The 22,967-nt window shown below is 44.7% G+C and overlaps 1 protein-coding gene across 13 annotated transcripts in view; it reads left to right on the forward strand.

The window, feature by feature from the left end:
• Positions 1 to 22,967, forward strand: part of ADGRB1 (adhesion G protein-coupled receptor B1) — a 275,593-nt gene that overhangs the window by 152,991 nt on the left and 99,635 nt on the right. For all 13 annotated transcript variants that reach the window (XM_090138075.1, XM_090138083.1, XM_090138073.1 and 10 more), the window contains 3 exons: positions 1,451 to 1,526; positions 5,348 to 5,450; positions 7,718 to 7,761. In XM_090138075.1, coding sequence (XP_089994201.1) covers positions 1,451 to 1,526; positions 5,348 to 5,450; positions 7,718 to 7,761 — 223 coding nt within the window. The remainder of the gene's footprint in view (positions 1 to 1,450; positions 1,527 to 5,347; positions 5,451 to 7,717; positions 7,762 to 22,967) is intronic.

Raw genomic sequence — 22,967 nt, forward strand, 5'->3', positions numbered from 1 at the left:
GAAGGACTTGGAGCATATTTAGAGGGTTACTTCAGCTTATTAGAGGAGGGTGTGGAACTTTCACCTTTGTATACTGTTAATCACTCATTGGACAAACTTCTGGCTCCAGTCATAGCAGTGTTGATCCTGCTCTGGTGATTACACCTACCCTTGGAGGTATCACTTATGCCCCTATTGGGCTGTTTCACTGCAAAGAGATGCTGTAAGGCCCCTAAGCAGTAGCCACTGTGCAAACAAAATGTGATGTTTACCCTGAAGAACCAAATTCCTCTCAGTTTTCACATTTCTGAGGTGTTCTGTTCCACCAAGGCTGTACTGCCCTTCCCTTGTTCAAAACAGAAGAGACAATCTTCCAGCCCTGTTTTGATCAGGATCCTTTGCCTTTCTCTTAGCAAAAAGGAGGAAAACCCTATTGGAAGGAAGAAGGATCCTTGGTTGCAGAGGGATGACAAAGGCCAAAAGTCTGTCTTGACTTTCCTAGGAAAACAAATCTTGGACAATTGCTCTGCAAGCCTGTCTGTCAGTCTGTCCTGATTTTCACCTACTATCTCATGTGAGCCCAATTTGACAAACATCCAGAGCTGTATCTTCCCTTCTAGGGAAATGAGTGCATTCAAACATCAGCTTTGGTAGGAGACATCAGAGAAGCCCCACAGCATGATACATCCCCAAACTTCCTCATCTCCAAGTGACTTATTTCTTCTCCACTCTGACAATTCAACCTCAGGGATGCCTCTACTGCCTGTGCTTTTTCCAGGGAAATTCTTGCGAATTTGCAGCTGGGCTGAGCGAGGCAGAGGAGGAGGTCAAGTGATGTGTTCAGAGGTCACACAGATGATTCAGGCTCATCTGCTGTCCTCCTGAGGCAGCACATGAGTTATGGGGTCAGGTCAGGCACAGTGGGACATCTCCCCTCCTTGCCTGCCCTTGTCAGCCCAAGCACAGCACTTCTCACTGATGGCTTGATAGCAGTGGATGTGTCCAAATGCCTCTGGGTGGCTGTAAGAGACCTTCTCGCCCTGCAGTTTTGCCTGCTGTGGTGCTGTCAGAGGGATTAGTGGGATTTCTGAATGGGGAGAGCGCTCATCTTGAATGAGTCTTGCATGGGGGCAGGCACCCAGAGTCACCCTAAAAGTGTTCAGTCCTCTCACAGATCTGATGGAGACCCAATGTGGTGACATCAGGCACTGCATCCCACCATAGTGATGCTGGCAATGGATGTGCCCCAACAGAGGCCCCAATAAGAGGTCCAATCCTGCCCTTGGATGTCACCTTGGAAACATAGCAAATGAAAGAGGAAAAAGAACTGAATCCAGCCTCTTCCAGTCCTGTCCCTTGTCTGTGTGTTATGCTGGTGGATTTTGGGGTGGAGAGAATTTAACTGGGGACAGATGACGTTCTGATTATCTCAGTGCTGTTGTCTTCTTCCCTTCCCTGTGGTGTCCTGCAGAGACAGACGACTCTTCTGTCTTCGTGGTAGGGACTGTGCTGTACCGGAACGTGGGCAACATCCTCTCGCTCCAGAGGTAAGGTCACACCTAGAGTACTTGATCTAGTTCTGCCCCCCCTCCAGTACAAGAGAACCAGACATACTGGACGGGGGTGACTAAAGGTCACCAAGATGATGAAGGGCCTGAAGCACCTCTCCCATGAGGAGAGGCTGAAACTGCAAGGACTGCTCAGCCTGGAGAAGAGGAGGTGCAGATGGATCTCATCCACATCCATAAATACTTCCAGGGGGATGCGGTGAAGACAGAGACAGGCTCTCATCAGTGGTACCCAGTGTTGGTACAAAAGGCAATGGGCACAAACTGGAACACAGGGGGTTCCATCAGGACATAAGGAAGCACTTATCAGCTGTGTAGGTGATGGAACGCTGACACGTTGCCCAGAGATGTTAAGTAGTTTCTGCTTTGGAGACCTTCAAAAGCCACCTGGACATGGTCCTGGGCATCCTGCTAAGGTGGACCTACTTGAGGAAGGGATCGCCTGCAGAGGTCCCTTCCAGTCTCCACCCTGCTACTATCCTGTGGTTTTATGAGGAGGGGGCTGCCTGGGGAGAGCAGGCAATTAGGGATATCACCAAGGTTTCCTGCTGATCTCCCTGGCTGCAGAGCCCTGGACTTCCAAAGGTGCAATGTAGCAGGCTTTGACTCAGTGATGCAATGCATTTTGTCCCCCCACCAACCTCTAATCAGGTAGGATCATACTAATGTGTATCAGGCATTGCTTTTTAGAGGGGGAAGAAACCTTTCTCTCACCTGTGCAACCCTGCTTCAAGGGGAACCACTGTGCTGGTGGTGCTGAATCCCTGCTCACCTCTTCTATTCATCCTCCAGCAATGAGTCCTCCGCTCTGTTTCTCATTATGAGGGACCTGAAGGGGCTTAAGTGATAAGGGGAAGAATGCCCAGCTGCCCCAGTTCTTCCAAGCTACCAAGGAGCCATCAACCATGATGAACCCTTTGAGAGCATCACGGCAGAAGACAGGCTCAGGGAGAGGAGAGGAGTGGAGTGACATGCTTGGCTGCACATGTCTACCACATTCTGGCTGCTGCAAACTGCCTTGGGCATTGAAGCCTTTGTGTTCAGCCCTCCCTTTTCTTCTCTCCCTTTTTTTCACTATCTTGCTCTTTCTTAATTTTTTTTTTTTTTAATTTGTTCCTTATTTGTATTTTTTTTTTTTTTTTTTTTGAAGCTCGTACTGAGGCCGTAAATTAAGAATCCTAAGGCACCTTCTAAATCTGTTCTGCACTGATTAGTGTGAGCCCATTTACCATAAACACCAGGGCATCTCTCCTCACCGATAATCATTTAAATACCTACAGATTCAGCTCTGGCAAAAGAGCTCCAAGTGAGTGCAGAGAGGAATTAGCAAGCTAACTGTATTCTGTAATATCTTCCATTACAGCACTGGGAATTAGATCAGAAGGGCAATAAACATCATTAGCTCAAATGATCCAGTGGTATTTCAGCGTTTTCTGGCCAAGCAGTGAATGAGCTCCGATAACCAGCAGCTGCAGCAGCCGCAGCCTCTGAACAACATTCCCATGGGAGATCTGATTTAAGATGTTCCTTAATTAAAGGACAGTCCCTCTTTAAATAATGCAGAGTCCTGAATCACCTGTGGCTATACAAGGCAAAAAAAAAAAAGGAGGTAACAGAAGCAGCAGCAGAGGAGTACCTCCTAATTCACCACCGTGCAAATGGACACAGGAAGAAAAAAGGGAATGTCTATAAATAACCGTGTAGCTGTGTGGCACTTATCAGGAGAGTGAAAATATTTCCTGGACACGTGTGAGGTGCCATATCCTGGTTTTGACCATATTGCCTCAATGCAGGGAGTTTTTTTCCTCTAATATGTATATATATTTGTATAATACAGTGTAAATTGAACTTGGCAAACAGCACCAGCTGAGCTTTTCTTAATTGTCCCAATTTACCTCCCCCAAGTCGCAATCCCTTATCTCAGCCACACATTTCTCTGTCCCTCAGATCCAGAGAGCCCTGTGGCTCTTGACAGCTGTGACCATTGAGACAGGGACATACAAGACGTGCAGTTTTTCAAGATGGGGAAGTGAGCATCGCTCAGTCCCAGCTGGGCTCTGTTGCAGAGGATGCATGCAGCAATCAGAATCAGCAGCGTGATGGCCCTGTGTAGAAATGAGCATGTTTACATCTGTTTGCACGCCTTTTATAGCCATGTAGGAACACACTGAGCAAATCTGACCTCCTGCTCAAGCCTGAGCTCAGCGTGTTTGGTTTCGTTCCCAGAAGCTGGCCTACAGCGTGTATTGAAGAAAAGCAACTCATCTTCTCCCTGAAAGATCCCCCGTGATGCTGAGGCCCTTGCTTCCCCTGGCAAGCTGCTCAGATTCTTAATACCTTCTGTGTTAGGAGGCAGCCTCTTGTTCTAAGGCTCAATTCATCTGATTTTCACCTCTAGGCATTGGGCCTTTGAGTGAGCATCTCCTCCACATGCAAGAAAGTGCCAGACATGCCTTTCAAAAGATATCCCTTGGCTTGTTTTCCAACATCTGGATCAATTCTGGTTCTTTGCTTTGAACCCTCAAAGAAGGGTGAAAGAAGGGATTGTCCCACTCTGCTCTGCGCTATGCGGCCTCACCTCAAGCACTGGGTGCAGGTTTGGGCACCACATATAAGGACATAAAACTATTAGAGAGAATTTGAAGGAAGGCCAAGAAGATGGTGAAGGGTCTGGAGGGCAAAGTTTATGAGGAGCAGCTGAGGTCCCTTGATTTGTTCAGCCCAGAGCAGAGGAGGCTGAGGGGAGGCCTCATGGCAGACTATGGCTTCCTCTTGAGGAAGTCATCACAGTGTTCACGCAAATATTGAACAGTGCTGAAAAAAGAACTGACCTTTCCAGACCCAGCTATTAATGAAGACACGCATAAAATTTTTTACCTTTCAGCAGCTCTTTTTCAGCTTATCTACAGCTGCCTACGTTTCAAAGCGTAAGGCTGATGTTTACTCCTATTGAATTCCCCCTTTGTTCAACCTTTGTAGACTGACTTCTGTGTTTCATTTTCTTATTTCCCAATTTTAATTAAATTTTAACTGTAATAATATGTTTTTTTTTTTCTTTTCAGCTTTGTTGTTGTTTTTCTTTTTTCTTTAACTTTCTAAAACACCATTGCTGTTCTTTCTACTCTTCCTACCATTGGACAATAGTCATTTGCTGAGCATCCACTTACAGATTCTTGGATGATTCCAGGTTTATTTTGCTTTGGATTTTGAGATCTTTTGTTTGTTTTTATTAATTATCTTGTAATTTATTTTTTTAATCCACTCATCCTTAAGAAAATACAAATCTTTTCCAAGTAATCATTTTGTAAAGAGCCAGATAGAAAAGTCAAAGTTTTTGCCAATGCCCGGTTTTGCCAACACCATTAGATGTGGTGAAGTTTTGAAGGGGGGAGAAATTTTGTTTGTCTGTGAGTGTAGGAGGAGCTGGCCTCCCATTCTACTTCTGATTCCTTTGTGGCATACTTTGAGGGCAGCACTTTCAATGGTTGGTCATGCGGACTTCACACACATTTGAACAGACAGTTCTTTCTGTGTTGCAGAAATACCAAGATCTTTTGTATGTTTAGGTGGTTAGCATCCAGTGGGGAGATCTGAAAGGGAAGAGGATGGGTTCCATCACTAGCAAGCATCTCTGAAAGCATTATAAAGTAATGGGACCAATCTGTTCTGCACTGTATACACTAAACCTTGTGTCACAGTAATGAATTCAATGGACCTCTGTATTTTGCAAAGGGATGCAGTGGGGATTCATCACCTTCTCCCAGTCCCTTTAAAGCATCTCTTTTTGTCCTTCTTCCCAGGAACAGCACTGTTCTGAACTCCAGAGTCATCTCTGTGACTGTGAAGCCATTTCCCCGGTCCCTCCTCACCCCTTTGGAAATTGAATTCTCCCACCTGTACAACGTAAGTCTTTCCTGGGAACCTTCACCATCCCACATCTGTATATGTTTCTGCTTAGGAGGAATATTATGAAGAAGGATAGAGATTTACTGGGCTCCTGAACTGTCTCTGCCACTGCAGAATCCTTTTAATCTCCTTTTTATCAGACTGCTGAGGCACATCACTGCCATCCTGAGTCTGGGCTGATGTTGGTGTCTTGCTGTTCTCAGTGTTGTGCCTTTCAAATTTTGCCACCTTGCTCAAGCATTACCAATGCAGGAGTGTACTGCTTGCACAAGGAACATGAGTATACTTGTCCCAAATTTACATCATTTCTCTGAGGGGCATGGTCTTGGGCAAAAAAAAACTGCAATGAAAAATGGACTCTGACAATGATCTTTCTTGGTGAGGGGAAGATGGAGGGGAAAAGTTGTTTTGGTTGATGCTTGAAATGTTCTTTGCAGAGATTACTAGAGACATGAATATTAATGTTGTGATCAGTGCTGTAAAAGGCAGACTATATTCCCTCCAGGTTCCCCTGTGCAACCCCAAGCAGATGTATGTGATGGACATTTACAATGCCCTAAAGACTCCTCTTGTTGTGGATTTCAGATGTCTTCCTGAGGCTCAGGAACATGAATATTAGATCTGTCATGTCTGTACTTTGGACTTTTGGGGAAGAGTTTTCAAAAGTGCACTAAGATAGCTGTAGAAGTCATGCTAAACTTCTTCCAATGGCTTTAGAATCATAGAATTGCTCAGGTTGGAAAAGACCTTAAAGATCAAGTCTAACCACAACTTAACCATACTGCCTCTAACAACCCTCTGCTAAATCATTCCTCTGAGCACCACATCCAAATGTTTTTTAGACACGTTCAAGAATGGTGACTCAACCACCTCCCTGGGGAGCCTATTCCAGTGCTTAACAACCCTTCCTGTAAAGAAGTTTTTCCTGATATCCAACCTAAACCTCCCCTAGTGCAACTTGAGGCTGTTTCTCCTCGTCCTGCCACCTGTCACCAGTGAGAAGTGACCAACCCTGCTCTTGCTGTAATCACCTTTCAAGTATTTGAAGAGAGCACATCTGGCCACTTCCTGGAGCACTGTGGCTCTTCTGAGAACTGTGTCCCACAAAAGGAAGTAGTGTATTTGATCCACCATCCAGAAGGGAGTAGCAAAAGGATTTTGTGTGAGAGAAACTGTGAGCAGATGACCCCATGTTGGCCAGAAATGTCAATCTTCCTGGAGATAGGAAGGCCCTACAGAGGGATTTAGGCAGGCTGGATCGCTGGGCTGAGGCCAATGGGATGAAGTCCTGCGCTCTGGCCACAGCAACCCCAGGTGATGCTACAGGCTTGGGGCAGTGTGGGAAGACTGTGCAGAGGAAGCAGACCTAGGAGCATTGGTCAGTGTTCAGCTGAACATGGGCAATGAGTGTGCTAAGGTGGCCAAGAAGGTCCTCTTGCAGGAGCAAGGAAGTGATCATCCCTCTGTACTCAGCCCTGGTGAGGCCGCACCTCAAGTACTGTGTTCAGTTTTGGGCCCCTCACTACAAGAAAGACATTGAGGCCCTGGAGCATGTTCAGAGAAGGGCAGTGAAGCTGGTGAGGGGCCTGGAACTCAAGTCTTATGAGGAATAGTTGAAGGAACTGGTGTTGTTTATTCTGGAGGAGGCTCAGGGGAGACCTCATTGCTCTCTACAACTACCTGAAGGGATGTTGTGTCAAGGTGGCCTCTTCTCACATGTAACTAGCGATAAGACTAGAGGGAATGGCTTTAAGTTGCCAAGTTGGATGTTAGGAAAAACTTTTTCTCCAAAAAAGTGGTCAGGTGCAGGAACAGGCTGCCCAGGGATGTGGTGGAGTCACCAGTCTTGGAGGTGTTCAAGAAACATGTAGATGTTGTACCAAGGGACATGGTTTAGTGGGAAATACTAATGATAGGTGGATGGTTGGACTTAAAGGTCTTTTCCAACCTTGCTGATTCTATGATTCTAAGTTATCTGTGGGTGGAGAGAGGAAAGATGTAGTCATATCCTTGCATAGGTCTTGTGTTGATGAAAAACAAGTTAAGGCCCATTTTATTTTTACATTTCAAACCAAGGGGGGAAAAAGGTGTTCCAAGAACTCACATCTGTGACTGTCAGTATGGAACTTAATAGATATGCCATGTTTAGAGTAGTGGAAGATGTTTGATGGGATCTGAATATTTTTTTCTTATTCCCTCAAATACCCCATAGACAGTATAGCGCTGATTTGCTTCATTTTTCTTTTTTCCTTTTTTTCTGACAGGGAACCACTAACCAGACCTGCATCCTGTGGGATGAAACTGATAGGTGAGTTCTGTGGGTTTCTGTTTATTCTAATGGGCCCATGTGTTTTTGGGGTGAAATCAGCATAGTTTATCAGTGATGCATTAGTCTGTTGCAGTTGCTTGCACTCTCTACTCAGTTTTTTCTTGTGTCAAATGTAATGGCTGGAAAAGCCCTTTGCCATAGTAGGAAGAATTCCTTTCTTCTTATAGATGCATCTCTCTGTTGTGTATTACTGCCAGTCCTGCATTTGAAGAACTGCAATCAGTTGTTGCCAGTGTAGCCCATAATGAGTCCTCTGTGCTGAAAGCATCATGTATTTCCTATAGCAGGAAATCATCTCAGTTTGAGAAGAGATGTTTCTTCTTCTGTTCAGTGGGAGCTGTGTATGTGTTTTCTTTTGACTTCAGCCTACATTTTGCGAGAGTAGCTTTCTCATTTTGATTCTTCCAGTTTTGGACTTTGCAGCATGAGGAATAAGTGAGACCCAGGATCGTGGGATCATCTGCTGGTTGCTTTAAAATGAGCAAGATGTATCTGTGTTTGGTTCTTTTGAATACTCAGAACCAAACTGTGCACCATAAGGAGAATAATGCAAAAATAGAACCTGCTGTTGCAAATGTAGCCTACCAAGGTTGTGTTATTGTGATACAGTAATACGATTTCCATGATAATTCCTGCTGTAGCTGACTCTGATCAGGATGCCTTGAGTGATGTAATTGTAGTCAGCAAGGAAAAAAAATCCAAAGTTAATAAAAAGAGCCAGCACTATGGATTCCACATGGAAAATAGTTGCCAAGGATTTTATATCTTAAAAAAAAAAAAAAAAAGACAAAAAAAAACAAAACAAACAAACAAAAAAAACCCACCACATTTTGAAAGTGCAGTCTCAAATTCTGAATGAACTTGACAGGGGTCCAAAGTGTTTCATTTAATGATGTTTTTACCTCATTGACTTTTGCATCTGAGTTTGAAGACCAACCTTACTCCTTTTCTGCTTACACGCAGGTTCTCTCCTTGAGATCTCATGCATTTGGCACATATCTCTGCTTTATTATTATTTATTATTATTATCTGCAGCATCTGAAAAATGATTTTATTCTTCTCCTTTTATGCTCCATTAAGTAGCTTATACACATAGGCGGGCAACATATTTGCAGTCAGTACTTGTTGGTCTGTGATTAATTTGGCATGTATGAGTGGATCCAAATGAAAGCTGAGGAACTCAGGGAAACTCTGAGCTTGTGAAATCAGACCCAAGTTATACTCCAGGGCAGCAGTGGCCCCTCTGGGTTATAATGAAAATTGCTTCACAACTAGAGAACTATTGCTACTCAGGAACAAGGCCTGGACTTGAGTGCTGTGGTGTCCTCACAGAGAAAGACATATGTGAAATTAGTAAATTAGGACTGCACTAGATTATCTGTGTGCCAGGTCTGTAGGTCAGCCCAGAGTGGAGGGTTGTCTATAGGTGGGCAGACTCAAGACAAGGCTTGAATAGGAGCAGGATTGAATCTCCTGTCTTTCTGTGCTGGAATGGGGTTAGAGCATTTAGAGCATTTGTGTACAACTTCTTTTTTTTTTTTTTTTTTGTCTAGTAAAGGCAAAAGCTGGAACCAATGCGATTTCTGGTCTTCACATCATTTTATTTCTTTTGCTTCTAAAGTTCTAGTGAGAAGATTATGCCCAGAAGGTTGGAGATATTTCCTTCCTGTGCTCAGATCTGGACTTATTCCATTTAATTTTTTGTAGTGTAAGAAGGAAAAGAGCAAAATTCAGTATGCACGTGGTTGTATCCAAGAGAGTATGGTGGCATTCAGATTGGATACATATCTGTCAGAATTGGCACTGATACGTGCTCAGTGTGAGAAGCATGAAGGGTGAGAAGCTTGGATGCCATTGCAGAACTACAGGCAAAGCAGAACAACACTGTTGACTCTGCCTTGTCATGGGAAGTCTGGCTGCTCTGTGTGTTTGATCCCAAGGCTTGGCAACTTGTTTGGTTGCTGTTCTCTCTACAAGTGCAAGATGTTAGGAATTCAGTCTGATGCTTACAACTCCATGGCATCCAGGTTGGACATTAGGAAAAACTTCTCAGAAAGAGTGGTCAGGCATTGGAACAAGCTGCCAAGGAGGTGGTAAAGTCACTGTCCTTGGAGGTAGTCAAGAACCATGGAGATGTGGCACTGAGAGATGTGGTTTAGTGGGCACGGTGGTGATGGGTTGGTGGTTGGACTACATGATTTTGAAGGTCTTTTCCAGCCTTAATGATTCTATGATTCTGTGATCAAAGGATGGGCTCATAGCTAAGACTGCAGCAGGCAATTTCTTGGCACTGACATTGTGGTTCTGTTGTCAGTGATGGTTTCCAAAGTCCCAGCAGACTGATTGCACAAATGTTATTGGTAAAATTCAGCTCTGTATGTGTGTTGGTATGTGCATGCATACTTGCAAGTGTTTTCAACCAACAACACTTGCATCTTAGGTAGTTGAAAACTCCAAAATACTGGTGTCAGCAGGTTTTGCAAGGGCATGTTCCAAAGCTAAATCTGAACCTGTAAGAATTGGCAACAGGAGCTGCAAGGCTGTTTGCATGACGTTTAAAAGCTGATTTGCCTCCACTGCTGTCTCCAAAGTCCAATGAAGGGCAAACTATGTAAACCCTATTGTCCAGGCCTGAATGTTCAGCTCAAGCTTGAGCTGCACCCTAGAGCTGTCAAGGGTTTTAGATCATACTTTTAGATCTTTATTTCCTGTTTCGAGTAAGGATTTTTAGGTTACCCTGAATCTGTTGCCTGGTACATGGTTGAGTTCATGATTGATGACTCTCAGCCAGGAAATTCAGGAGGTTCAGCCACATTTAGAATAGTTTGAATTGAAAGGGACTTTAAAGATCACCTAGTTCCAACCTCCCTATCATGGGCAAGGACATCCATCATTAGACCATATTACGTGAGTTCCCCTTTGCTTCTTACCTTCTCTTCTCTACTACTCCCTTCTTTTAAAAAAAAAGAATTTATTCCACTGATTGGCCTCAAAAGACGGTTGTGCAAGTGAATGAATTTCAATAAATCCTAATTCCAAGCTTTGACCAATTTAATGGCTCTACAGCTTTATTTTGTATGGTTTCACCCTGCCATATTCCCCATGCAGCGCAAAGCAGCCTGATACCATGTTGCTTACTCAGAAGATACTGCTGGCTCCTTCCATAGCTCTCCAGATTCCTGTTTCAAGGCTGGCCAGCCATGGGAACCTTCACTGTGTCCCCAGTCACTCATCTGATACTGTATACCTTGGAGATCTAACCTCCATCAGATTGCAGCAAACCAACCTCTAGATTTATCTTCTTGCATTTAATGTGACTGATCAGGTACAGGGGCAGGAAACTCAAAGCAATTCTCACATTAGACCTGCAAATTCAAAACATGCTGTGGCCCTTTAAAGACCACTTAAAATCCATGGGACATTAAGGGTTGAACTGTAAAATTGCAATTAAAATAGACAATAACCATGTAGGCATGTGCTTCCTCCAAGACAGAGTTGTTAGAGCACATTAAAGAAATAGAAAGAAACCCCCAGTGTTCATTCATTTGCATTTAGATAGATATTTAAGCTAGTATTATTAATAATGGATTTTTGATTTATTAATCCCAGCCCCTCCAAGTGACTGTTAGATTCGTGGGTGGCACCCCTCCATCTCTTTTCTCTTCCTCTTGCCCCCAACTCCACACATCATCAAACAAGAGGGGAGAAGATCAGAGACTAATTTCTGTTGTGTTCTGTGCTGCAAGTATGATTAATGAGCTTAGCACTGGCTGAGTAAATTGAAAGTTGAAATCAGAGAATGATTTGGGATTCTCTGGCTCTTCTCCAAGGGTATTCATCTGAAGCAATTATTATCTGCTTAGGTCTGCTGAAGTTAAAACCCAGGCAGGATCTGGTCTCATGCTCCCTCTTTCTCTTGCTGGGATAACGTGAATGGAGTTGATGGATTTAGTCATCTTATGAGTTTTTTGGTTCTTGCACATTGTCTGATTTTTATATCCTACCTGCTTTGGTTTTGTGAATAATCATACAATCATTATAAGGTTGTAAAGGACCACTAAGATCATCTAGAACTGTTGACCCATCCCCACCATGCCCACTGAACCACATCCCTCAGTGCCACATCTACACATTTCTTGAAAACCCCCAGGAACAACAGGGGTGCCAAGTGGCAAGTGGAAGCAGCAACAGTTGCCATTTTTTAATCATTGTTAATTTTGCTTTGTGATGGCAGCACTGCTTCTTGAGTTGTTACTCTCTGATGCCAGAGAGAGAACCATGCTAATGCTTACAGCATGCCTTGAACTGGTGGCAACAGAAACCAGATGGGTCTGGCATTTCCTCTTATATTGTATGAGAGCGTGGTGTGTGCAGTTGTGCTACCCAGTCCTTCACTTACAGAGAGTGGATCCAGCTGAACTACACTGAGGGGACCTCTCATCCCTCTCGTGGTGAAGACTGCTTGCTCTTAGAAATGCTCTAGCCACCAACTTTTCTTCACTTCCCTCCCCCAGATGTACAAAATAACAGCTAGGCATTGTACTAACTGCTCTTGAGAGACCTTCAGAGCCTTCACAAATATTTGCATAAAGGACATTTTGCTCATGCAAGACAAAGTGCTTTGGGAATCTGTGGTTTTAATTCAAGGACACTCTTACCTCCCATTGAGGGAGCCTATCTAGCTTTGGAAATGCAGCCCTCTCTGTTTAGGAAGGTGCTCCATACACAGCAAGGTTGGGCGTGGAGAAGATGAACTGTTCTTCAGGGAGTGCTATATCCAATTCTCCTTGCTCTGGGTTGGATCTGATCCACAGCTGAGGTCAGGCAGAAATCTCACCCAAAGGTTCACAACTGGCAGAGTGGTGTTTTATGACACTGCCAAACAGAGAGGGCTATAAATCTGTTCTTCTTTGGAAACTTAAATGATCTTAAAATATAGCTCACAAATACCTGCTCATGGGGGCTCTTTTAAGACAATAATTGCATAATGTGTAATTTGTATATTGGTCTGTCAAAGGGTGGTTTGTACAGCTGCATGGACCAGGGGCTGGCAGAACTGAAGTCTTCTGATCACACAGAATTGTCAGCTTCCCTTCCCTTCCCTTCCCTTCCCTTCCCTTCCCTTCCCTTCCCTTCCCTTCCCTTCCCTTCCCTTCCCTTCCCTTCCCTTCCCTTCCCTTCCCTTCCCTTCCCTTCCCTTCCCTTCCCTTCCCTTCCCTTCCCTTCCCTTCCCTTCCCTTCCCTTCCCTTCCCTTCCCTTCCCTGAGGTCATTGTTGTGTTTATAGTCCAGCGATCTCAATAATATGACAGTGCAAATGATTTTCCAGAAATTCCCATTTTCAAGATGGGATCTCTAATCTCTAGTCTACACAGTTCCAAGATATCCAAATTCCTGGCTGTGTGTCCTATAAAATTACAGGAAGACTTTTCACTGATGCGTGCTGCATGTACCATAAGGAGCAGGGCCCAGCATTGGCTGCATGGACTTTACCCTACTTATTTAAAGCCTCTGATGCATTGGATAAAAAGAAACGCATATTTTTTTTTAGTTCTCTGTGCCTTGCAGGGTGTTAATGCAATCCCAGTCCTGGTGGTTACTCATTCATTTCTTTCGGAGGCCATGTAAAATGTGTGCATTTCTTCTAGAGAGGGTTTCTATCTACAACATCCCATGTGGACTTTTGCATTGGCCCATCACATCCATCTCCAAATAACTGCCCTTTTGAAAGACAGTTTCTTAACAGCAGGAAACAGCTTCCCTTTCCTTCTGCACACCACCTAGTGCATTCCTGGCCTTGCTGCAGCTGTAGATCAAATGAGAACACAGGTATAGTTGACAAAGATTGATGAGTCCACTTCATAAAGATTGAAAGGAAAGTCTGTTACAGCCCTAAAGCGCCATGAGAAATCAATGCACTTCTTTCCTCTTTGGACCAATGCATGGCATACTGTATATCTTACAGATTTTCTATTGCAACACTGCAGTTGCAGGTATGTCCTTCATGTGATCCTATGCAGGATGTTTACGCTGGGCTTTGCCCAGCTCTTTTAATTAACACCTTCAGTTTTAGCTCCAGCTGCAAATGCTGTCTTTCTTGGATTCCCTTGTGGAGGGATTGAGGGAATGGCTATGGACAGAGGAAGCACAATGCTACACAGGGACATGCTAGGAGGTTGATCTGAATTGCTGCTCATGCCCATTAGTTCCTCTGTTTTAAACCCAGCTGAAAGTAGCTCTAATTCAGCCTAGCTGACTGCACCTTCAGTGTGCGCTCAGTCATGTTGAATTACAGCCCCGAGAGCCAGTTTTTAGCACTAAATGAGAATGGTCATGGCAGGGCTAATGCAGTGAAACCAGGTCACATCTCCAGTTCCCAAGGATTTGGCTTCCCTGCTTCCTCAGGTAGATGAGTCCAGGGGGCAAGCTGGAATTATAGACCAGAATTGCTTCCAAGGGACTGTTTGGCCTTTGCTAAGCTACTCCCCAGCAGTCACCATTGTCTGTGGGATTGGAAAAAGCAGGAGATGACTTTTTCATATCACAGGATGCAGAAGCTGAGCGGCACAGTACAGGGCTTCTGCTGCCTGCCAACAAAGCATGGTTTAATAAATCTTGACAGTAGGGAAAGAGAGGATTCAGAAGCTTTGAATCAAATGCTGCAGCTTTGCTTGCTAGTGAAGGGGTCAGTAATATGGACAGAATCAATTAATTCTGTTTATGGAACTGGCAGAAGATACACACTGAAGTCTGGAAGGCGTTCCTGTTGGGAAGAGCCCTTGGGTTCAGCAGGGCAATTCGCAGCCTTGACCCAGTGCTGGATGTGTGCTGTGATGCATAGTACCACATGGATCAGGACAGGGTTGCATTTTTCTTCCTGCATCCCTGCTTGCTCTCCTTATTTCCAACTGTTTGCTCTGAAGCCACAGCATCCTAATGCAGATGGGAAAGAACAAGTTTAGCAGCCACATTTCCCTCTATGGCCACCTGGCAGGGAAACTTCAGGCTGCTGAGGGTGTCTGGTGACACATGGTGGCAGTCCAGCTTGTCCTCTCAGGTTGTGTGAAGCAGAAAGATGGGTGCTGGACCCATTCCCTGGTGTATTTTTCCTGCATTTCATTCAGTGTTTGCCTGCACATCCCTTGTATGTGCTGAGAATGTAATAACACAGCATAGGCAGCTGTCTGTGCTAACAGAGAGCTCTGATTCACAGCTCCAGACCTCTGAGTGCAGAGGAAAAAAAAAATCTTGAAGCCCATCGTTGGTTGTACTCTACCTGCAGTGACTCAATAACCAATGGGGTGCAGCTTTGAAGAATCTTCAAGGCAGGCTCAGGTGTATGGAGGAGAGAAAAACATCTACAGTGTCAGTATGTGAAAATTCAGAGCAGATTGCCTGTACCTCCATGCACTCTTTTGCTGGATTGATTTATTCTCTCTTTTATGAGTGCAAGAAGTCTTATCTAGATCCAGAGCAAGATGCTCCTCTCTCTAAACTTGTCTTTAGAGCATTGTTTCTCTTTCTTGGATGCTAGAGGTTGCAGGAGCATGGCATGGGGAAAGTGTGGCATTGCTACAGCTATCTCAGGGCCAGGGTTGTTCAGAGCACAAATGATCAGCTGTAGGTGGGAGCTCAAAAAAGTGTCCTCTGCTCAGAGCACAATAAAAAGTCTCCCTGTCAGACTTTCCTGCTCAGATTTATTGCAGTACCGAGCCAAGTTCTGATGAACTTTTCAAGGTCTCTCATTTCTGATAAAATCCATGGACTGCTCAGCATGCAATCCAGAAATACAGTAATACACACCATCAACACAACTGTTTAAAACTGCTCAAACAACGGGGACTCCAGTTTTCTTTAAATCTATTGACTACTGTGTACAAGTTTGGTCTTTATCAACTGGGCTAAAGAAAACCATACTGAGTTGATATTTCTACTTTCTTACTCATTTTGTGAAGCAACTACTAAAGGACCATATCACATATTCCATAGCCCAGGTGATGGATTGTCCTGCAGTGGGGAAATAATGAGGGGACAATATTGTCACTTCCAGTCACAGATATCTTGCAGAGTTCTTGCTTTAATGGTGGGAGCCTATAGGAAACGATCAAGGTGCAGAGAAAAGTTTGTGCATCCATCTCATTGCTTAGGGACAGATAGGATTGATGGATGCACTGGGAAATTGCTGAAAATTGGGACACTATGAATAAGGATAGGGAAAACTTGCCCCTTTTTAAAGAGGAGAAAAGGTTTTGTTTACCTGACTGTTTCTATACTGTAGTGGGAGATGAAATGTTCTGCTAAAATACAGAAGCAAAAAGAGGACACTGTGCCTGGGATACAGCCTTCATCTAATGATGAACTTTCTGTATGTCTGGACAAATCAATGTAAGCTTTGTGCCTCAGTTTTCCATGAATCTATTGCACTAATAACATCTGACAGCTCTTGAAAATGTCATGAAATCTAGGAGTGAGGATCTCCATTATGTGACAATAAATAGGGAAAATAAGCATTATTACTTATTACTGAGAATTGATTGTTCAAAAAAGGAGGTTTGTGATTGAATACTTTCTCCATGTAAGATAAAGTCACGTCATGTTAGCTTTGCCCACTGTGTCTTGGTTGCGTGAGCAGCAGCAAGTGATGAAAGGTGAATTTTTGCCTTCATGAAGTAGAAGGGGACCACACAGGCTCAGGGCAATTGCTGCAAGACCAAGCATGTGATTGTACAGGACACCTCCATGTCCAGCTAAAGCTAAAGGTGGCCTCTCAGCTGCGTGGCAAAGCAGATTAGCAAATGCATGCAGGAGCCAGCCAGCTCTGTCAACCAGCTCGATACAGAGAGTGACAGCTTCTTCCACTGCAGGGAAAATCGTCGTCTTGCATCTGATCTGCTGCTGGAGCTGGCAGAGCACATTGAATCATAGGGCAGGTGGAACTAAACTCTCCTGGAAGACTATGAGCAAAGCCTTCCTACTGGCTACTCTCAGACCCCTTTCTGTGGGGCTGCTCTCCAGCCACTTGTCCCCAAATCCTTACAAGCATCCAGGGTTGCCTCATCCCAGGTGCAGAAGCCAACACTTGCTCTTGTTAAACGTGACAGAGCTGGTGATTTCCCAGATTTTGTTAAAATCTCTCTGCAAAGCCTCTACTGTCATGGAAGTCAACAGCTCCTCACAATTTAGTGTCATCCACAAGCTTATTTAGTATACCTTCAAGTCTTGAATCCAAGATATTGATGAATAGAACACTGATCTAGTGACTTCTTTAGTGATTGGCAATCCTGCCCACAGCAAGGGCACTGGAACTGGATGATCTTTGAGGTCCCTTCCAACCCAAACCATTCTATGATTCTATCAAAACACTAAAGAGAATTGGCCCTAAAATGGAGCTTGGAAGGACAGGTTCTCTTCATGCTGACCAGTAGATCTGGAATTACCTTTAACCCTCTATAAGGAACTGGAGAAAGAAAACTAACTGATGCAGCAAGGCCAAAAGGCCTCATTAACCACTCTGGGCAGTAACATGGCATGTAATGATTTTCAGACTTGTCAAGGTTCTTCCTGACACTTTAATGTGGTTTAATGTACATAGGTAATGTTATTGTGATGGTTAATAAGGCAGACAGTTGTTGCTTGACAGAGAGCCAGAGAAGAAATACACTCTTCACTGGAGCCTGGAGCCTTGCAGGAAGGCTCCAAGTATAACCCACCAAGAGCCAAGATCTTCCTAGGTTGAAATCTGCAGCTTTGAGGACATTCTTCCCTGGTGTGGATGGAAGAGTAGCCAGCAAAGCATTCGGGAAGCTCATCAGCTCCCCTTGGCTTTTGTTGATGTATCCAATCTATCCACCAGCTAGTGACAGAGACAAGAACATCATTAAAGGAAAGGCTCATAATTACAGTGAGGAATTACTGTCTGTCCTCAAAATCCTGACTGCTGTCATCTACAGATGGAGAAGGGCATGCAGAAAGAGATTTATCCTCTGTCACCAAGAGTAGAGCTGAGCCAGAACCTCAGAGCCTCTGTCCTCTCCTGTGATTGTACTGCAGGTTATGAACAAAAGTCAGCTGTGTCCCAAACTGGGAGATGCACTGGAGTCCAGAGGAGGTGAGGATCCAGGAGACTTCTATGAGGTTTTGATGTAGATATTATTAATTTAAGGGATTTTAGCTCATGCATCCAATTTTAAGGAATGCTGAGCATCCTTCAAATGTAGGCAAGGCTTGTGAGCAGTGCAAGGGCACACTGAACTGTTTTGCCTAGCAATCTTCAGTGTGCCAATATACCAATATACATATGATTTATATATATATATGTGTATATGTGTGTGTGTGTGTGTATTTTTGTCTGTTTGCAGCCTTAATACTGCCAGCACTGCGGCTGGAGCACAAGTACAGCAAATGCTGTTGCAGGTCTTTGGGATGTCAACTGGAGTATATAAGCTTTCCATCTTCCAGCAAGGCTGAATGAAAGCTGCAGAGATGTATCAGGGCCTTTCCAGTCCTGTGCATGGGTCAAAACTGTTCCAGAGAAGAATGTGTTGACAATTATGTGCTAAGGGTCTGTTTAGTAGTAGTATCAACCAGAGCAGGAGCAAGGAAGAGCTCTGCAGTGCACATGGCTAAAAGGATTTGGGTTCAATCCTTATGGGTCCCTTCCAACTTGGAATATTCTATGATTCTACAAAAATTCACCTTCCTTCAAGGAAAAAAAAAGTCTCCTGGAGATGTCAGAAGCGTGGTGATACAAAGAGAGCAGAAGGAGGTCTCTAATATTACTGCGAGATCTGGATACTAGCTGAGAAAATCAGCCTTCAGCTGCAAAGATACCTGGTGGGGAAGGAATTTTGATACCCAAGGTATAAATTACACATTCCTGCACATGGGGAGTTAGCAATAGCATAGTGATGGGCAAGGCTGTAGCAAACAGGGCTGTGGCTATATCACAACTGGATCATTTTGCAGTCAGTAATGTTGCACTGATCAGTCCCAGCTGAGATTCTGCTGTTTGTCCCCATGAGGACAGACTCAGAGTGAGGAGGGAGATGGAATTTGCTTTGCTTGAAACAGAGGCAGAAGAAACTGCTGTTCAGGTGTAGCACATGGTGGAGCAGACACACAGGAGACCCCCCATGCCCATGCAAGGAATTAGTGTAGAGACAACAGGGAGGTGCATCCCCTCAAAGCGTCCTCAGGAGTATCATATTAATGGGACAACGGTTCTTTTGATTTTTTTTTTCATGCAGCTATAAGAAGAAATCCCCATCCACCCCTTTCTGCTGTTTTTCTGACCATTTAGGCATCGTCGTCTCAGAAGCATTGTTACAAATGGTATCACAGCTTCCCAGTTCATTTCCACCCAATTCATTCAGTTTACAAGTGCAAAAGATGCTTTTGCTAATTACCAGCTCTTCCGGCTCCTCCTGGGATCTGGAAAGCAGCTGAGATTGCCCTGACTGTTACATCCTCAGCAGCAGCAAAAAGCCACTGCTGCAGCCTGGGAAACAGGGCTTGCATGGCTCCTATTACTGTCACGCCTGAGTATTTCACAGCCTTCAATGTGCTGTTATTGCAACTACAGCTGAACAAAAAAAAAAAAAACCAAAACCTCTTTTCTAGGTCACTTACAGTTCTGAAGTTTCTTGAGCACTTGCGTTTACCCAGATTAATGTTTTAGGAGAGTGCTGTTGAATGGAAAAGGCAGAAGAAAGGCAAGTGTCATTTTCTTTCTGAGGCTTTTGTGGTTACAGTGTCATCAAGACGCAGCAGAACTGACAGCAATTCTCAGAATGTTTCTGCTGTTCTGAGGCTAGAACCGCGAGGGGACCTGTTCTCAGGTCCCCTGAACAAGGGACTTGCAAGCAACACTTTTCTTCTCCTGGCCTCACTGGCAGGAAAGCTATCAGAAGACATGGCCAGTTTGTGAGCAAGGTTCCTTCACTCTGACATGGCTTGTCATCTCAGCAAAGAAAGAAGGATCAAACAGGGGGGCTGAGTTTGAGCTGTCACATCCACTGTACATTTCCTGCTCTATGCTGTTACCCGTGGGCAGTTGAAGGCTGGGGCCAACAGCTTTGCTGCTTTGGCCACAGAACCACAGAATCATTAAAGTTGGAAAAGACCACGAAGATCATCTAGTCCAGCCATCAACCCATCACCGCCATGCCCACTGAACCATGTCCCTCAGTGCCACATCTCCACGTTTCTTGAACACCTCCAGGGACAGGGACACCATCACTTCCCTGAGCAGCCTGTTCCAATGCCTGACCTCTCTGTCTGAGAAGATAGTTTCCCTAATATCCAACCTGAACCTCCCTTGACATAATATAAAGCTTCTTTTTCTGTCACTGTTACCTGGGAGAAGAGGCTGACCCCCATCTTGCTACAACCTCACTTCAGGGAGCTGTAGAAGGCAATAAGTTCTCCTCTAAGCCTCCTCTCCTCCAGACTAAACAATCCCAGTTCCTTCAGTTGCTCCCCATCAGTCTTATGCTCCAACCTCACAGCTTCGTTGCCCTTCTCTGGACATGCTCCAGGATCTTGATGTTTTTCTTGTAGTGAGGGTCCCAAAACTGAACACAGTACTCAAGGTTCTGCTTCACCAGTGCCAAATGCAGAGGCATGACTGCTGACTGCATTGCTTTTGATGGCAAGCTAGGATGGCCTTCTTGACCACCTGGACACGCTGCTTGCTCATGTTCAGCTGAGTGCTGACCAACACCTTCACATCTTTTTTCTCCACATAGCCTTCCAATCATTCTGCCCCAAGCCTGTATCAGTGCATGGGTTTGTATCAGTGCTGGACTCAGTACTTGGTCTTGTTGAAGCTTGTACAACTAGCCTCAGCCCACCGATCCAGCCTGTCCTGCAAGGCCTTCCAGTCCTAACCTTTTCCAATACTCCACATTCAGTGTGTGCCTGACACTTTGATTCACAAGCCAGCAGTGCTGGTAGAGTTTTAGGGTGAATAGGAGGGAATACAGCAAGCTCACACCTGCATATATCTTAGTGCTGCCATTTCCAAGCTTTTTTTCCCATTACGACCCCGTGATTTCGAAATAAAAATGTACTCATCAGCTTTATTCTAGCTACACACACATGGACACACTTGGCTCTTCTGATCCTCTTTCCTCAAGTGTTTTTTTCAGCAGGAGCTGTTTTTTTCCAGTGGAGCCAGAAACTTCCTTCTGTGCAAAATCTCCATTGCTTACTCATAGAATCATAGAATCATTATGGTTAGAAAAAGCCACTAAGATTATCTAGTCCAACCATCAACCCATGCCCACTAAACCATGTCCCTCAGTGCCATATTGCCAATGCTCATTTGTTTATCTACTCAGTACACTCCCCTCTCCCCACTTGATTGGAGATTGGAAGCAGCAAAAGGAACCTTATTCCTTCTTTGCAATTGCAGATTGATGCCTCCTGCTTGAGACTCCTGGCTCCAGACACAAGCATGGTTATATGAAGGCAATATCTGAGCAATGCTGAACCAGAGGAGAAAGATTTCTTAGGTTTTGCACTTCATCTGTGGTGGTGATGCTATCTGGCTTTTTCCCATGTTCTTTTCCTCCCTTATGACAAAAATATCCTAGGAAAGCTGAGTGCATTATCCTATTATCGCTTGAAAACCTGGGATCATAGAATCACAGAATCATTTGAGTTGGAAGGGACCCTTAAAGGCCATCCAGACCAGTTCCCCTGCAATGAACAGGGACACCTACAGCTAGATCATGTTGCCCAAAACTCTGTCCAGCCTGAATGTCTCCAGGGATGGGTGCATCCATCACCCCTCTGGGAAACCTGTTCCAGTGCCTTCCAGTCCTTAATGTAGAAATCATTTATCTTACAGCCAATCTTATCTCTGCACTTTTAGTTTGAAACCCTTTCCCCTTATACTATCACAACATACCCTGAAAAAGAGTCTGTCTCTTTCCTTCTTATACTCCCTCTTGAGATACTGGAAGGCTGCTATCAGATCTCAGCGTCACAGTAGGAGAAATCATGGAATTTCTGAGTTTCCCAGCTTCAGATGCGCAGACCCTGTCCTGCTCTCTCCTTAGCTGAGCCTCACAAATCAGTGCCTTGATAGCAGGAGCTGGTTTGCACTCCACAAGGACGTTGCAGTGCCCAAGGAATCCGCACAGGTCTGCGGGAGGTGCAGAAGGTTTCGGTACTCAGCCTGCCAAGGGAGAAAACAGTGACAGATGAGTTTGGCACTGCTGTATGTATATATTAGAGTGTATTTTCAGGCAGTTTGGAGTGGAAGAAAGGACACTTTACCCCTAGTATTGTACCTTCTTCTGCGTGATTTCTGCAATAACGATCATCCCTGATACTGCAAACTACGGGTAGGACGTTTTTCAGTATAAATTGCTTTAACCAACATGGCCATCATTTGTGCTGCCTTCTAATTGGCAGGTATTTAATTAGGTAAGGAGTATTTCCGTGTCCTGCTGCTAAGTGGGAAGTCAGAAACTCCCCATCGGGTGAACACGCTTTGAGTCCTCTAAAGCCTATTAGTGCAACGCAGCTTCATTTCAGCAGACAAAAGCAATGCAAATTTGCACAGATGCTGCAACATCTGTCTGGTTTGGACAAGCAGGATGATTGGGGGCAGGGGTGCTACTGGAGGTGCGAGATCAAATCCGCTGTCTGGGTTTCTTGGAGAGCACTCTGTCCTTTGCTTTGCCCAGATGTACAGAGATAAGGGAGGAGGGAGGAGAGAGCTTAATGGAGAAATGGTGCTGGGAGGAGAAAGGTTTCCACCAGCCTGCATATCCGAAAGCCATTTTCATTATCAGAGAGTGGCTTTAAAAGGTTTCGATAGCAATCCCTCTTTGCACAAGGAGCTGGCAGAATGTTTGGTTACCAGCAGAGCTTTGGTTAAATACATTTTCAGCAGCAAAGCTGGGAAACGAGTGCCCCTCCTCCCCTGTGACCTGCTTTCCCGAGAAAAGCACAAGCATAGCCACGCTGCTTTGCTCAGCACCTGCTCTATTCCCGCTCTTTGCAAATGCTTTTCTCGCCACCACATTCATCGGGTGGAGGGAAAGCAGGAATTAGAGCAGCCCTGACAGCAGCCATGCTGACCAAGTAAAACAGACCCGTTGGGTTTGCAGCAGTGAGGAAAATCTTCCAGCAGGAAAGCCTTTGCCAACTTTGCAGGTCTGCAGCCTCCTGCTA

This window comes from Phasianus colchicus, chromosome 3 (genome assembly GCF_987193195.1).
Source record: "Phasianus colchicus chromosome 3, bPhaCol1.hap1.1, whole genome shotgun sequence".
NCBI lineage: Eukaryota > Metazoa > Chordata > Aves > Galliformes > Phasianidae > Phasianus > Phasianus colchicus.